Source organism: Anomaloglossus baeobatrachus, chromosome 10 (assembly GCF_048569485.1).
Source record: "Anomaloglossus baeobatrachus isolate aAnoBae1 chromosome 10, aAnoBae1.hap1, whole genome shotgun sequence".
NCBI lineage: Eukaryota > Metazoa > Chordata > Amphibia > Anura > Aromobatidae > Anomaloglossus > Anomaloglossus baeobatrachus.
Genome location: NC_134362.1, coordinates 42,111,197 through 42,128,010, shown reverse-complemented (window position 1 = coordinate 42,128,010; position 16,814 = coordinate 42,111,197). Strand labels below are relative to the sequence as shown.

The 16,814-nt window shown below is 53.0% G+C and overlaps 1 protein-coding gene across 1 annotated transcript in view; it reads right to left on the bottom strand.

Annotated features, from left to right (window-relative positions):
- Positions 1-7,653, bottom strand: part of LOC142254978 (choline kinase alpha-like) — a 69,441-nt gene extending 61,788 nt beyond the window's left edge. The window contains exon 1 of the mRNA XM_075326384.1: positions 7,242-7,653. Coding sequence (XP_075182499.1) covers positions 7,242-7,498 — 257 coding nt within the window. The 5' untranslated portion in view covers positions 7,499-7,653. The remainder of the gene's footprint in view (positions 1-7,241) is intronic.
- Between the last annotated feature and the right edge of the window lie 9,161 nt (positions 7,654-16,814).

Genomic DNA, 16,814 nt, shown 5'->3' with positions numbered 1-16,814 from the left:
TTCAGTCGTAAGACTGAATACGACGGAATCCAGCACCATAGACATCCATTAGAAGCTTGACTGATTGTGACCGATTCCTGCGCGGTGCGTTAATTTTGACGGCCAGAAAACGTTACATTCTGCGTTTTCGCCCCGCGGTCAGTCCAAAAACCACTGACCGCTGCATAGCGGATGCAACGCAAGGTCATCATTGGCAATCCGCTACCAATACAAGTCTATGGGACACAACGGAATCCGCTAAACAGATTCCATTAACCAGAGCCGCGGATTGTGACTGATACAATTTAATGGAAATGTGAACCTAGCCTTAGAGACTCCAGGTGAACGATCGGCCAAGACATTATTCAAACAGTAATATGAGCTTTAGGGTCTGTGCCCACTGGGAAAAATCTTACGAAAAATCCGCACCCTCTGGCAGATTTCGCATCCAGTTTTACCGCAGGTTGGTCCCTGCGGTTTTTAACCATCTATGGCAAAAACGCAGGTACCTGCGGAAAAGTAGTGACGCTACTTTTTTGCTGCAGAAATTATGCAGCAAAACCTATAAAGGAAAAAAAACCCAAAAAACTGCGCACAGCATTTTGGATTTCCCATAGATTTTGCTGGGGAAGGACTGCAGGAAGCTTATGAGCAAAAACTGCACCATTTCTGCAACAAAAACCGCGGTAAATCCGCAGGAAAAACAGCAGTGTGCGCACAGAGCCTTAGGCTATGTAAATACGCTACGTTTTTTTGACGCTGCGTTTGTGCGCTTTTGGCCGCTAAAAACGCACCCGCGGCAAAAACCGCATGCGTTTTTACAGCGTTTTGGTGCGTTTTTGGCTGCGTTTTTCCAATGCATTGCATGGGGGGAAAACGCAGAAAAACGCAGGAAAGAATTGACATGTCCATTTTTTTTAAGCTCAAAAACGCAAATAAAAAAGTTGTGTGCGAACAGCAAAAATGAAAACTCAGACTTTGCAGGGGAAGCAAAGTCATGCAGTTTTGAGGCCAAAACCGCACCCGAAAACGCACTGTGTGCACATAGCCTTAAAGGGTTATTTCCATCTTTCAAGGTTAATCACATCAATATAGGATAAGGGACTAATTCCTGACTGTTGGGGGTCTGACTACTGCATACCACCGATCCAGAGAATGGGACTCTGCAGAGTTTTGTATGAATGGAGTGGTGGGTGGAAATGCGCATAGACCCATTCTATATGGGCAGTCCCACAGACAATGAATGGAGAGGAGAGGCGCATGTCTCAGACAATGTGCTGCGGTCGGACCCCCACTGATTAGAAAGTTCTCACATGCTACGATAGGTAACTTCTGAAGAGGAGAATAATCCTTTGTTCTAAGCACAAGAAAATGGAATTACGCCAAAAAACTCATCAGAACTATGAGCGATGCATACGCCTCATGCACCATAAATGGATCTGTTTGGGCTCCTATGGGGAGGGCGGCATTTTACCATTTGGACAGATCCCATTCAGCATAACTGGACCCGTTTGGTTCCTATTAAACCGTCCGTCATATTACTGGCTTTCACTGTGAAGCAAGTTCTTTGATCTGCATAAAATGTGGCTACCCCCCTCCAAAACTGGACTGGCAGGATCAGCACCAAGCACAGTGACAAGGAGTAACGCTGCCATCAGTCACCGAGAGGCGGGGTGAGCATACAGATAGAGCAAAGATTAAATTGACTCATAACAGCACAGGAGTATCACAACAATAAACAAAGGGGCAAGTCGACCCAAACTTAACATTGCACAAGCCAGTGACATGTCAGGTTATTTTAATCCTCTTTTGGGAGATATCCTTCTGTGACAAGTTGCAAAGTCTGTGCGTGGAGTCACTATAACCTTTGCTACATCTGTATTATGGGACTCCTTGCCAAAGCTGCATATTTACCATGCAAGTTCTCAAAAACATCACTTTCATGATGCGAGCCCACAATCAGCGTTAGCAGCGATTTGGACACTGTTCACTGCATCCAAGACTCTGCGTTGTACAGTACAAGCACAGAGGATGGATTTATAGAAATCTCCTGCCCACTGTGCGTTTTACCATTTCGGAAACGGACCTGTGGCGCGGGTTTCCTATCTGCAGCATGTCAATTTTTTCTTGTGGAGACACAAATATTCGAAACGGGAGAACACAGCGAAAATCTGCTGTCAGTGACCCCGATTGTGTGCACGGATGACGTGCGCTACAACACAGGATGCTAGCGTCTCAATCGCTAGGTCCAGAATGCCAGCAAGCATGACCGTGAGCACATACCCTAAGGGTTAAGACCAGGTAACCCGCAGTATTAAACCGCCAATCTGTAGTCTCAATATTTGGGCTGACCGTAGATCCCAAAATGATCGGTAATATGTTCTGTGGGCATAAAATATTGTTCTCGGCAGCACACCCTGTTTAGATAGGACGATGTGCTGCTGAGAATAAGAATTTTAAAGTGAAACTGTCGCCACTTTTCCGGCCTATAAGCCGCGGTGCATGACGCTAAGTCATACACACTTGCCGATCCTGCGCAGGAACACTACAATACTTTGATCTGCCCTGCTCAGGACCTGAATGCTGGCGAGTGCGTATGGGTACTTTCACACTTGCGTTGCTTTCCTTCCGTTACAATCCGCCCTTTTGGAAAACAGCAGAATCCGTTAACGGATTCCACTGTTTCCCATAGACTTGTATGGTGACGGATTGTGCCAAAAGGACCTGCGTTGCTTCCGCTGGGCGACGCTCCGTTGCTTCCGCCCAGCGGGAGGAACGCAGCATGTAACGTTTTGAGCAGCGGAATCCTCAGGATTTCACTGCGCATGCTCTTTTTTTTTAAAAAAAATCAAACTTTATTTTGTCTCACAGTGGCCAAACGTTCAGCTGAACGCTCGGCCGCCAGCAAGTGACAGGGCTCAGCTGAGCGACCGGCCGCCGGCAAGTGACAGCGCTCAGCTGAGCGCTCGCCCGCCGGCATGCTCGGCCGCCGGCAAGTGACAGCGCTCAGCTGAGCGCTCGCCCGCCGGCATGCTCGGCCGCCGGCAAGTGACAGCGCTCAGCTGAGCGCTCGCCCGCCGGCAAGTGACAGCGCTCAGCTGAGCGCTCGCCGGCAAGTGACAGCGCTCAGCTGAGCGCTCGCCCGCCGGCAAGTGACAGCGCTCAGCTGAGCGCTCGCCTGCCGGCAAGTGACAGCGCTCAGCTGAGCGCTCGCCCGCCGGCAAGTGACAGCGCTCAGCTGAGCGCTCGCCCGCCAGCATGCTCGGCCGCCGGCAAGTGAGAGCGCTCAGCTGAGCGCTCGCCCCCCGGCATGCTCGGCCGCCGGCAAGTGAGAGCTCTCAACTGAGCCATTGGCCACCGGCTATTGAGAGTGATCAGCTGATCGTTCACAATAGTCTGCTGCCGGTAAAACTGTAAAGAAAAAATAAAAAAAAAAGCTTTCTGTTTTGTACGATCTGTAGCATCCGTTGTGCCACTATATGCAACGCATCCGTAACAACGCAATGCTACGGAAGCCGTCCAACGCAAGTGTGAAACTAGCCTATGACATCGGACGAGTCATGCACTGCAGCTTCAGAAAAACGACAGGGGCGGTGACAGATGGCCGAAAGAGTCGGCGCTGTCACCGGAGAACGAGAACGCCCATTTGACCCACACACACGGCAACGACCGGTTTAGTTGAGTATTATAATGTGTTTTATGTTCTACACAGCGGCCTGGGCTGTTATATACAGAGTGTTAGAATACTGTATATAAGAGCCCGGTGGTGGTGGCCACAGCTTATAGGCCAAAAAACTGGTGACAGGTTTCCTTTAAGGCAAGCTTGAAAAATCATGTCAGGCACTTTGTAGCCGGTGTACACTGGCAGATCAGCAGGATAAATGTGACGTATATGAACACAGAATTAGCAATCTTTTTTTTTTACAGCAAAATAGTGTTTTTTCCTCCATGCATTTGAATGGGTAAAAAAAAAACAAAACACTAAAAATTATTATGCAGCAAATTTGAAAAAACACATGGTTCAAATCTGCAAGTAAAATAATAAGCAGCGCGTCCATATTTAAGAAATCTCATCCACTTTTGCTTATGGTACAACATTGCTTTTTCCTGCAGCAAAAACACAACCTTAATTGGAGATGGAGGAATAGAGATATACTATCATGCAAATCTCAAAACTACTCACCATTAACTCTTAATTATCAGACAGGTCAAGATCTGCGTCTCGGCCAGTAAGGAACAGACCTGACGAGCTTCCTATAAGTATTTAGCTCGTAAGATGCAAGGTAAGTGTCAGTCTAGATTGTAAGCTCTTGCAATCAGGGCTCCACGCCTCGTGTATAAGAAGTTGAATTATGTGTCTGGCATTTACCTGTATATATCCCCTCCAAATTGTAAATTGCTGTTGAATATGTTGGTGCCATATACCGTAAATATTATTTCTCATGTATCAGTGCGGGTGAGGTGCTCGGTACTTTTCCATTACCTGGAGACGCACAGACATTGATAGCACTGGCATTCAGATAGTGGAAAAGTACCGACACCATGCAACAATGCACCAGATAGCATGCGTCACCGTACAGACGGGTCAGCGATCGCGAATCACAGACTACCGAATTAAGGAATTGTCCAATATATTTTGTCCATTAACTCTTTAAATGCATAATCACTGAAGGCAAAGAATTTACTGCTACAGGGACCAGATGACTGCGCGAGCGATCCTTTGTGTTCAATGGGAAAGCAGACGAGTGACACTTCAGCCGGCGGCTTTTCTCCAGGACAATGGAAATCAGCAGTCCGCAACCCGACGTGTGATTGACGTCTCCAATCAGTCGGCCGGCGCCCCATACACATCAGACCATTGGTCAAACCAGTTATCAGTGGGTTCAGCCGACAGCCTAATGTGTATGGAGAACAGTGCTGAACACAGCCGCCGCACCCTCAGGAGGTGGGGGAGGCAGCCGCCATGGCCTCAGAAGGTGGGTGTGGCAGCCCACTTGGGGAGCAGACGCCACGACCTCAAATGGTGGTGGGTGTGTGTCACACCCCTCAGAGCAGCCGCCGCCACTTCAAATGGTGGTGGGAGTGGCAGGCCCCTTGGAGAGCAGCCACCATTGCCACCTCAGGTGGTGGTGGGTGAGGCAGACCCCTCGGGGAGCAGCCACCATTGCCACCTCAGGTGGTGGTGGGTGAGGCAGACCCCTCGGGGAGCAGCCACCATTGCCACCTCAGGTGGTGGTGGGTGTGGCAGACCCCTCGGGGAGCAGCCACCATTGCCATAGGAAGAGTTGGGGCAGCGCCCTTGGGAAATAAGAGCAGCCACCGCCTCAGGAGGATGTGGGGGGTGAGGTGACAACCCCTCGGGGAGCAGCCACCGCAGTCTGAGGAGGAAGGGAAGCCCCACACCAGTTATTGATGGGTTCAGCCGACATTAGGGTGTATGGAGACCTAGTGGCTCTCTGAACACAGGAGCAGTTGCCTCTGGAGAGGGGTACCCACACAGGGAGCAGCCCCTACAGTCTCAGGAGGGCGCTGCATCTACACGGGGCAGCCCCTACAGTCTCAGGAGAGCGCTGCATCTACACGGGGCAGCCCCTACAGTCTCAGGAGAGCGCTGCATCTACACGGGGTAGCCCCTACAGTCTCAGGAGAGCGCTGCATCTACACGGGGCAGCCCCTACAGTCTCAGGAGGGCGCTGCATCTACACGGGGCAGCCCCTACAGTCTCAGGAGGGCGCTGCATCTACACGGGGCAGCCCCTACAGTCTCAGGAGGGCGCTGCATCTACACGGGGCAGCCCCTACAGTCTCAGGAGGGCGCTGCATCTACACGGGGCAGCCCCTACAGTCTCAGGAGGGCGCTGCATCTACACGGGGCAGCCCCTACAGTCTCAGGAGGGCGCTGCATCTACACGGGGCAGCCCCTACAGTCTCAGGAGGGCGCTGCATCTACACGGGGCAGCCCCTACAGTCTCAGGAGGGCGCTGCATCTACATGGGGCAGCTCCTCGGGTCTCAGGAGGGCGCTGCATCTACATGGGGCAGCTCCTCGGGTCTCAGGAGGGCGCTGCATCTACACGGGGCAGCCCCTACAGTCTCAGGAGGGCGCTGCATCTACATGGGGCAGCTCCTCGGGTCTCAGGAGGGCGCTGCATCTACATGGGGCAGCTCCTCGGGTCTCAGGAGGGCGCTGCATCTACATGGGGCAGCCCCTACAGTCTCAGGAGGGCGCTGCATCTACACGGGGCAGCCCCTACAGTCTCAGGAGGGCGCTGCATCTACACGGGGCAGCTCCTCGGGTCTCAGGAGGGGGCAGCATCTACACGGGGCAGCTCCTCGGGTCTCAGGAGGGGGCTGCATCTACACGGGGCAGCTCCTCGGGTCTCAGGAGGGGGCTGCATCTACACGGGGCAGCTCCTCGGGTCTCAGGAGGGCGCTGCAGCTACACGGGGCAGCTCCTCGGGTCTCAGGAGGGCGCTGCAGCTACATGGGGCAGCTCCTCGGGTCTCAGGAGGGCGCTGCATCTACACGGGGCAGCTCCTCGGGTCTCAGGAGGGGGCTGCATCTACACGGGGCAGCTCCTCGGGTCTCAGGAGGGCGCTGCATCTACACGGGGCAGCTCCTCGGGTCTCAGGAGGGCGCTGCATCTACACGGGGCAGCCCCTACAGTCTCAGGAGGGCGCTGCATCTACACGGGGCAGCCCCTACAGTCTCAGGAGGGCGCTGCATCTACACGGGGCAGCCCCTACAGTCTCAGGAGGGGGCTGCATCTACACGGGGCAGCTCCTCGGGTCTCAGGAGGGCGCTGCAGCTACACGGGGCAGCCCCTACAGTCTCAGGAGGGCGCTGCATCTACACGGGGCAGCTCCTCGGGTCTCAGGAGGGCGCTGCATCTACACGGGGCAGCCCCTACAGTCTCAGGAGGGCGCTGCATCTACACGGGGCAGCTCCTCGGGTCTCAGGAGGGCGCTGCATCTACACGGGGCAGCCCCTACAGTCTCAGGAGGGCGCTGCATCTACACGGGGCAGCCCCTACAGTCTCAGGAGGGCGCTGCATCTACACGGGGCAGCTCCTCGGGTCTCAGGAGGGCGCTGCATCTACACGGGGCAGCCCCTACAGTCTCAGGAGGGCGCTGCATCTACACGGGGCAGCTCCTCGGGTCTCAGGAGGGCGCTGCAGCTACATGGGGCAGCTCCTCGGGTCTCAGGAGGGGCAGCCCCGCAGTCCGCTGCCAGCTGTGCACGCCGCCGGCCTCCGCACACCCACCGTATCACGCTGATCTGGAAGCGCTCCTCCTCCAGGCTCCTCCACGCCCCGGGCAGGAACTCCTTGCACCAGCGGTAAGCCTTGCGCCTGGTGCGCGGCTCGGGCTCGTCCTCCTTGGCGCGGCAGTTCTCCTCGTCTCGGGCTTCCGCCACCACGGTCTCGGCCGCTCTCTGGCTCGCCACCAGCCCCCCGGCCGAGCTGATCAGTAACCCCAGAGAGCTCTGCAGCTCCTCCGCGCAGGAGAATTTCGTCTTCATCCTGACAGAAATAAAAGAAAAATATGCAAATGTCCCCAAATGACTGGTAGAGAACGGAGCGGAAACGGAGCTCGGTCACAGGACTCTGTCAGTACAAAGAGCTTTATAACGGGAGCAGCGCCGAGGTCCTCACTACTAGCGCTCGTATATAACTGTCGCCCTGCGGACGACTCATTTATATAGACTCGCTGCGTGACGTCACAAAGCCTCCTCACAGAGCCCCTCCCACCAGCGCTGCCTTGTGATCTGCAGCCTGTGTCCTCTGCTGACACGTGTGGCCGCCGCTGGTATTACACCTGAGGCTTTTTTTAGTCACGGCTGCAGTTTCCATGGTTACAGACAGAAGTCTACCAAGAAGCTATGTCCATATCCCAGACATAAGGGACTGGCAAACAGGGGCGTATCTACAATGGGTGCAGGGGTGCTGTCACAGACACCCGAGTCCTGGAGCCTAAGGGGCTCTAAAAAGTCCCATTGACCTATATGAAAAGACCAATGCTATTAAAGACTTGCAATAATTGAGGGCCCCCTTGGAGCTTTTGCATTAGGGCCCTTGAGCTTCAAGTTACGCCACTGCTGGCAAAGACCAATATTCACACAGTGCGACCATAGGTGATCACATGGTCATCAGTGGGGGTCCGACCTCTGGCACCCCAAGGAATCTGCATAAGAAATGAGCGATCTCTGCTCCATTCATTCTCTATGGCGCTGCCGCCAGCCCTCGGTAGCCCCTCAGGGAAGGAGTGGAGCGGCGGTCGGACGCAGGCACAGTCCCTCCATTCTAATGGGGATATAAGTGCCAATTTTTGCCAATCGTACAGGTCCCAGCATCTGACCTGGGGATACATGAGAACTTGTTCAGACCGGACAGCCCCTTTAAGCTCATCCTATAGAGCTCATTAGGCCCATGAGAGAGAGGAACACAACACTAATTATGTTTACTGCATTTACACTTCTGTAAAACGAAGGCACCATGTTGGGAACCAAGTTTGCCCATTGTTCCCCATTAAATGGCATCTTGATGAAACATAATGGGATTGTCCCATCTCCCACAGTATATGTCAAAAATGTCTCATTCTGTGTACAGGGCCGCAAAAAAGCACGCTGTCTGGAGTGGATTTCTTCCTGTGTGATTTCTCCACTCCTCCCCCTGCACATTCTGCCATAGCTGCTCTCCACAGTCTGTGTGATTCCTCCCCTCCTCCCCCTGCACAATATGCCATAGCTGCGCTCTGCAGTCTGTGTGATTCCTCCCCTCCTCCCCCTGCACATTCTGCCATAGCTGCTCTCTGCAGTCTGTGTGATTCCTCCCCTCCTCCCCCTGCACATTATGCCATAGCTGCTCTCCCCAGTCTGTGTGATTCCTCCGCTCCTCCCCCTGCACATTCTGCCATAGCTGCTCTCCCCAGTCTGTGTGATTCCTCCCCTCCTCCCCCTGCACAATATGCCATAGCTGCGCTCTGCAGTCTGTGTGATTCCTCCCCTCCTCCCCCTGCACATTCTGCCATAGCTGCTCTCTGCAGTCTGTGTGATTCCTCCCCTCCTCCCCCTGCACATTATGCCATAGCTGCTCTCCCCAGTCTGTGTGATTCCTCCGCTCCTCCCCCTGCACATTCTGCCATAGCTGCTCTCCACAGTCTGTGTGATTCCTCCCCTCCTCCCCCTGCACATTCTGCCATAGCTGCTCTCCCCAGTCTGTGTGATTCCTCCCCTCCTCCCCCTGCACAATATGCCATAGCTGCTCTCCCCAGTCTGTGTGATTCCTCCCCTCCTCCCCCTGCACAATATGCCATAGCTGCTCTCCCCAGTCTGTGTGATTCCTCCCCTCCTCCCCCTGCACAATATGCCATAGCTGCGCTCTGCAGTCTGTGTGATTCCTCCCCTCCTCCCCCTGCACATTCTGCCATAGCTGCTCTCTGCAGTCTGTGTGATTCCTCCCCTCCTCCCCCTGCACATTCTGCCATAGCTGCTCTCCCCAGTCTGTGTGATTCCTCCCCTCCTCCCCCTGCACATTATGCCATAGCTGCGCTCTGCAGTCTGTGTGATTCCTCCCCTCCTCCCCCTGCACATTCTGCCATAGCTGCTCTCCCCAGTCTGTGTGATTCCTCCCCTCCTCCCCCTGCACATTATGCCATAGCTGCTCTCTGCAGTCTGTGTGATTCCTCCCCTCCTCCCCCTGCACAATATGCCATAGCTGCGCTCTGCAGTCTGTGTGGTTCCTCAACTCCTCCCTCTGCACATTCTGCCATAGCTGCTCTCCACAGTCTTCATGATTCAGCCCCCTGCACATTCTGCCATAGCTGCTCTCCACAGTCTTCATGATTCATCCCCCTGCACATTCTGCCATGGTTGCACCCACAGTCTGTGTGATTCCTCCCCTCTTCCCACCGCACATTCTGCCATAGCTTCTCTTTGCAGTTTGTGTGATTCCTCACCTCCTCCCCCTGCACATTCTGCCATGGTTGCTCTCCGCAGTCTGTGTGATTGCTCCACTTCTCCCTGTGCACATATTGCCATTGCCACTTTTCACAGTCTGTGTGATTCCTCCCCTCCTCCCCTGCACATTCTGCCATAGCTTCTCTCCGCAGTCTGTGTGATTCCTCTCCTTTCCCCTGCATATTCTGCCATGGTTGCTCTCCGCAGTCTGTGTGATTCCTCCCCTTTCCCCTGCACATTCTGCCATAGCTGCTCTCTGCAGTCTGTGTGATTCCTCCCCTCCTCCCCTGCACATTCTGCCATAGCTTCTCTCTGCAGTTTGTGTGATTCCTCCCCTTTCCCCTGCACATTCTGCCATAGCTGTTCTCCGCAGTCTGTGTGATTCCTCTCCTCTTCCTGTACACTTTGCCATTGCCACTTTCACAGTCTATATAGTTCTTCCCCTCCTCCCTCTGCACACTCTGCCATAGCTTTTCTCTGCAGTTTGTGTGATTCCACCCCTCCTCCCCCTGCACACTCTGCCATAGCTGCTCTCTGCAGTCTGTGTGATTCATCTCTTCCTTCCCCTGCACATTCTGCCATAGCTGCTCTCTGCAGTCTGTGTGATTCCTCCCCTCCCTCCCTGCACATTCTGCCATAGCTCCTCTCTGCAGTCTGTGTGATTCCTCCCCTTTCCCCTGTACGTTCTGCCATAGCTGCTCTCCGCAGTCTGTGTGATTCCTCTCCTCTTCCTGTACACTTTGCCATTGCCACTTTCGCAGTCTATATAGTTCTTCCCCTCCTCCCCCTGCACACTCTGCCATAGCTGCTCTCCGCAGTCTGTGTGATTCCTCCCCTCCTCCCCCTGCACACTCTGCCATGGTTGCTCTCCGCAGTCTGTGTGATTCCTCTCCCTGTACACTTTGCTATTGCCACTTTCGCAGTCTATATACTTCTTCCCCTCCTCCCTCTGCACATTCTGCCATAGTTGCTCTCCGCAGTCTGTGTGATTCCTCCCCTTTCCCCTGCACATTCTGCCATAGTTGCTCTCCGCAGTCTGTGTGATTCCTCTCCCTGTACACTTTGCCATTGCCACTTTCGCAGTCTATATACTTCTTCCCCTCCTCCCTCTGCACACTCTGCCATAGCTGCTCTCCTCGCTTACTGCATAGGTACAGGCTTTGTGATTCATCCCTTAGGATTGTGATTCAGATCAGGAATGACTCACAGCAGTAGATCATACGGGGCCGAGCTGAGGAATAAATATATACTGGATTGCTATAAAATCTACAGACAAGCTGCAAAAACCCGGTGACTTTCTTTCTGCCATCCGTAGTGTCCAGCAGAAAAAAACATCCGTTATTTTTTGTCCCTTTATTTTACACAGAACATGTGCATTACATGTAAAGTAGATTTCAGGGCCGATGAGCATTGGCATGATCACTTTCTCCTTCCTGAGATAAGCCGCCGGCAGAGACGCCTGTCAGTGGTTTTCTCATAGAGAACAAACACAGTTGCGGTCGGTTAGACTAGTGCGCCTGTGTATGGGAGAGACGGCGTAGCTGAGCAATTGGCCGAAGCATCGTTTGGCCGGCAGCTATTTAAGGGATATATGAGGAACTTTACTGATAATTATGATCAATGGACTCAGGAGAAAGGGGAAGCATCCGGAGCATTGTCTGTGCCCCTCCCCCATGACTCCACCTGTCCTGACTACAGACTGCTAGCGCTGTGCTTCTGGCACTGCTTCCTGAGCCCGAGCACACACATATCTGCACTATTCTACTTGTCGAGTAGACTTAGGTCTCCCACTAACACCTGATTGTCATGCCATTGATTGATAACACTGGGCCCCAATTTTACCTTCAAATTATCTGCTAAATACTGTATACTGGGTGTAATCCTCAGTATCTGTATTATTCTGTATATATACACTGCACAGTACCACTTCAATCCTCTATACTAAGTGCAATTCTCAGTGTCTGTATTATTCTGTGTGTATATATATATATATATACTGCACAGTACCACTTCTCCTGTCCTGTATTCTGGGTGTAATTCTCAGTATCTGTATTATTCTGTATATATACACTGCACAGTACCACTTCTCCTGTCCTGTATACTGGGTGTAATCCTCAGTATCTGTATTATTCAGCATATATACACTGCACAGTACCACTTCTCCTGTCCTGTATACTGGGTGTAATTCTCAGTATCTGTATTATTCTGTATATATACACTGCACAGTACCACTTCTCCTGTCCTGTATACTGGGTGTAATCCTCAGTATCTGTATTATTCAGCATATATACACTGCACAGTACCACTTCTCCTGTCCTGTATACTGGGTGTAATTCTCAGTATCTGTATCTGTATTATTCAGCATATATACACTGCACAGTACCACTTCTCCTGTCCTGTATATTGGGTGTAATTCTTAGTATCTGTATTATTCTGTATATATACATTGCACAGTACCATGTCTCATTTCCTGTATACTGGGTGTAATTCTTACTATCTGTACTATTCAGCATATATAGACTGCACAGTACCACTTCTCCTGTCCTGTATAATGGGTGTAATTCTCAGTATCTGTATTATTCTGTATATATACACTGCACAGTACCACTTTTCCTGTCCTGTATACTAGGTGTAATTCTCAGTATCTGTATTATTCTGTATATATACACTGCACAGTACCACTTTTCCTGTCCTGTATACTAGGTGTAATTCTCAGTATCTGTATTATTCTGTATATATACACTGCACAGTATCACTTCTCCTGTCCTGTATACCGAGTGTAATTCTCAGTATCTGTATTATTCTGCATATATACATAGCACAGTACCACTTCTCCTGTCCTGTATACTGGGTATAATCCTCAGTATCTGTATTATTCTGTATATATACACTGCACAGTACCACTTCTCCTGTCCTGTATACTGGGTGTAATCCTCAGTACCTGTATTATTCTGTATATATACACTGCACAGTACCACTTCTCCTGCCCTGTATACTAGGTGTAATTCTCAGTATCTGTATTATTCTGTATATATACACTGCACAGTACCACTTCTCCTGCCCTGTATACTGGGTATAATTCTCAGTATCTGTATTATTCTGTATATATACACTGCACAGTACCACTTCTCCTGTCCTGTATACTGGGTGCAATCCTCAGTCTCTGTATTATTCTGTATATATACACTGCTCAGTACCACTTCTCCTGTCCTGTATACTGGGTGTAACCCTCAGTATCTGTATTATTCTGTATATATATTGTCACGCTCCCCGGGTCCTCAGCCCCCGGATTCCGTCCGTCCCAGGCCCCCTGGTTCCCGATCCCGGCGCCCGACGGCTTCCCAGGACCTGGCCGGCTCTCCTGCGTCCTCCCCTCAGCCTCCTTCCCTGGCTTCTGGCACCCGGGCGGCGCGCATGCGCGTTAGGGCGCGCGCGCGGTCACTGACCCTTTCTTAAAGGGCCAGCGTCCATTAACAGGAAATGAGGTGGAACAGGTACTGGGTATAAAGGGGGTTAGTGTCCAAGGGGGCGGGGCCTGATCTTCGTGTTCCCTGAGCTAGGAGTCAGGTCTCCTGGTGTTTATGTGCCTGTACTCACCTATCTCTCTTTGTAGAGCCGTACCTGCCTCGCCATCCCGTCTGCCGTATCCTGAACCCCGCACACTGTCCGTCTGCCATCTGACAGTCCGTACCATCTCGGATCCCTGCGGTGACCCGTCATCTCGCTCCTGAGGTTCCGGACCCCGCCTGATATCATCTCGGCTTCCGAACCTGAGCTACGTCACCAGGACTACCATCTGTGACACCGTGGTCCCAGGGACTCCTCCGCTGCCTTCACTTGCACGGACTGTTCTGCTGCCCATCAGTGCTTCAGCTGCCGGACTCCCTACCACCATCTTAAGAGTTCGGTCCAGTGGATCCACCTCCTGGGTCGGCCCGACCGCCCGGCCGTGACAGTAAGATCAGGCCATGGATCCCGCTGCAGCACTAGCGGCCTTGCAAGAGGAACTCCGACGTCAGCATGAAGTCCAGACCCGCATGTTGCAATTTATGACCTCCGTGGACACCCGCCTGTACACGTTACAAGCATCAATGACGCCTGCGGCACCCAGGTCCCCAGCTATGCAAGCCATGGCTCCCGCACCAGTGGCAGCCTCTTCAGATGCTTCCCGTCTCCGTTTGGCGTCACCACCTCGTTATGCTGGAGATCCCAAGACCTGCAGGGGCTTCATAAACCAGTGTTCCCTTCATTTCACGCAGCTGCCACATCTGTTCGCCTCTGACCAAGCCAAGGTCGCCTTTATAATGTCTCATCTGGAGGGCGAGGCGCTGGCGTGGATGAACCCCTTGTGGGAGAAGGAGGACCCCATGACCAAGAACCTTCAAGAGTTCCTGCAGGCCTTTCGCAGCACCTTCGACGAGCCGGGACGCGCCTCTGCGTCTGCTTCATCCCTCCTCCGCCTACGTCAAGGAACACTGACGGTGGGTCAATATGCCATCCGTTTCCGTACTTTGGCTTCTGAACTCGGGTGGAATAATGAGGCCCTGACAGCCGCCTTCTGGGAAGGACTCTCGAGTCGCATCAAGGATGAGTTGGCGGGTCGTGACGTGCCCTCCACCCTAGATGCCCTGATTGCCCTAGCCACTCGAGTGGACATTCGTTTCCAGGAACGCTCCAAAGAGCTGTATCGTGAGAGACGTGCAGTACGGCACTCCCCTCCTCCACAGAAGTCCTCTGTGCCTCACTCTTCAACAGCTGGGATTCCTGTCCACGAGCCCATGCAGGTTGACCGAGTACGACAGTCTGACCAACGTAGAGCAGAGCGGCTCGCCAAAGGCCTCTGCTTTTACTGCGGAGAGGGCACACATCTCTTACGCTCCTGTCCGGAAAGGCCGGGAAACTCCAAAGCCTAGGGTTGGTAGGAGAGGCCACCCTAGGTGCTGGGACTCTCTCAGACCCAGTTATGTGGACGGTACAAGTGTCAACAGGAGAGACGCGCTTCACGGCTGAGGCATACCTCGACTCCGGAGCAGCAGGCAATTTTATCCAGCAGGCCACGGTGGACAAGTACCAGCTGCCTGTTACTCCACTCGATAAGCCCCTAATGATTGCCTCGGTGGATGGGAGACCCCTCTCTGATACCATCTCCTGGATCACCAAGCCGGTGGAATTGCGTATAGGTGCTCTGCACACCGAGAACATCGCTCTCTACGTCCTTCCACACATGTCCCATCAAATCCTGCTGGGACTTCCTTGGTTGCGGACACACGAACCATCAGTCAGCTGGGGTACTGGCGAAATCACTCGTTGGGGCTCTGCCTGTCATGAGAGATGTCTAAAGTCCCTACAACCAATCCGACGTCCCCCGGCTCCAGAGAACCTACCGGAACTGCCCTCGGCCTATTGGTCCTTCGCGGACGTTTTTGACAAGAAGGAGTCTGAGGTACTTCCGCCACACCGTCCCTACGATTGCGCCATCGACCTGCTCCCAGGAACAACACCACCTCGAGGACGGATATATCCGTTGTCTCCAGCGGAAACCAGGGCCATGTCCACATACATCACGGAAAGCCTGGCAAAGGGATTCATCCGGAGATCCTCCTCTCCTGCGGGAGCAGGCTTCTTCTTCGTTAAGAAGAAAGAGGGTGACCTACGCCCATGCATTGACTACCGGGGCTTGAATCAGATCACCATAAAAAACAAGTACCCCCTACCGCTCATCCCCGAATTGTTCGACCGGCTCAGAGGAGCCCGTGTGTTCACCAAACTGGATCTTCGGGGTGCCTACAACCTAGTTCGTATCCGCTCTGGGGACGAATGGAAGACCGCATTTAATACTCGCGACGGGCACTACGAATACTGCGTGATGCCCTTCGGTCTGTGTAACGCTCCTGCCGTATTCCAAGAACTGGTGAACGACATATTCCGGGACCTCCTCTACCTCTGTGTAGTAGTTTATCTGGATGACATCCTTGTCTTCTCTCCGGACCTCCAGACCCACAGAGAGAACGTAAAGCTGGTTCTACAAAGACTGAGAGAGAATCGTCTCTACGCCAAATATGAGAAGTGCGTCTTTGAGCAGTCTTCTCTCCCTTTCCTGGGATACATCATCTCGGGTACTGGGTTGCAGATGGATCCAAAGAAGGTCTCCTCCATACTCAACTGGCCTCCTCCTTCTGGACTGAAGGCAATCCAACGGTTCCTGGGATTCGCCAACTACTACCGCCAGTTTATCCCGCACTTCTCCGCCCTGACTGCCCCTCTCTCCGCTTTGACCAAAAAGGAGGCTAAACCAAAGGACTGGTCACCTGCGGCCGACGCCGCGTTTTGCTCTTTGAAGCGAGCTTTCGCCTCCTCTCCTGTACTCCACCGACCGGAGTTAAACCGCCAGTTCACCTTGGAGGTGGATGCCTCCTCCTCAGGAGCCGGAGCAGTGCTCATGCAAAAATCCTCCTCCGGGAAGATGGTGACTTGCGGTTTCTTTTCTAAGAGCTTCTCAGCACCAGAACGGAATTACACCATCGGTGACCGAGAATTATTGGCGGTCAAACTAGCTCTGGAGGAGTGGCGCTACCTCCTGGAAGGAGCAGTGTACCCCGTGACCATCTACACGGACCACAAGAACCTGGAATACCTGCGGTCCGCTCAGCGACTGAACCCGCGGCAAGCCAGGTGGTCCTTATTCTTTGCCAGGTTTGACTTCCAGCTCCACTTCCGACCCGCGGACAAGAATATACGCGCCGATGCCTTGTCTAGGTCCCTCATGTCCATGGAGCAGGAGGAAGAGACTACCCAACCTATCATCCCTCCTAGCAAGATTGTTCCGGTGGCTCCCGTCACTCTGGCCCAGATACCACCCGGGAAGACCTATGTCTCGGAG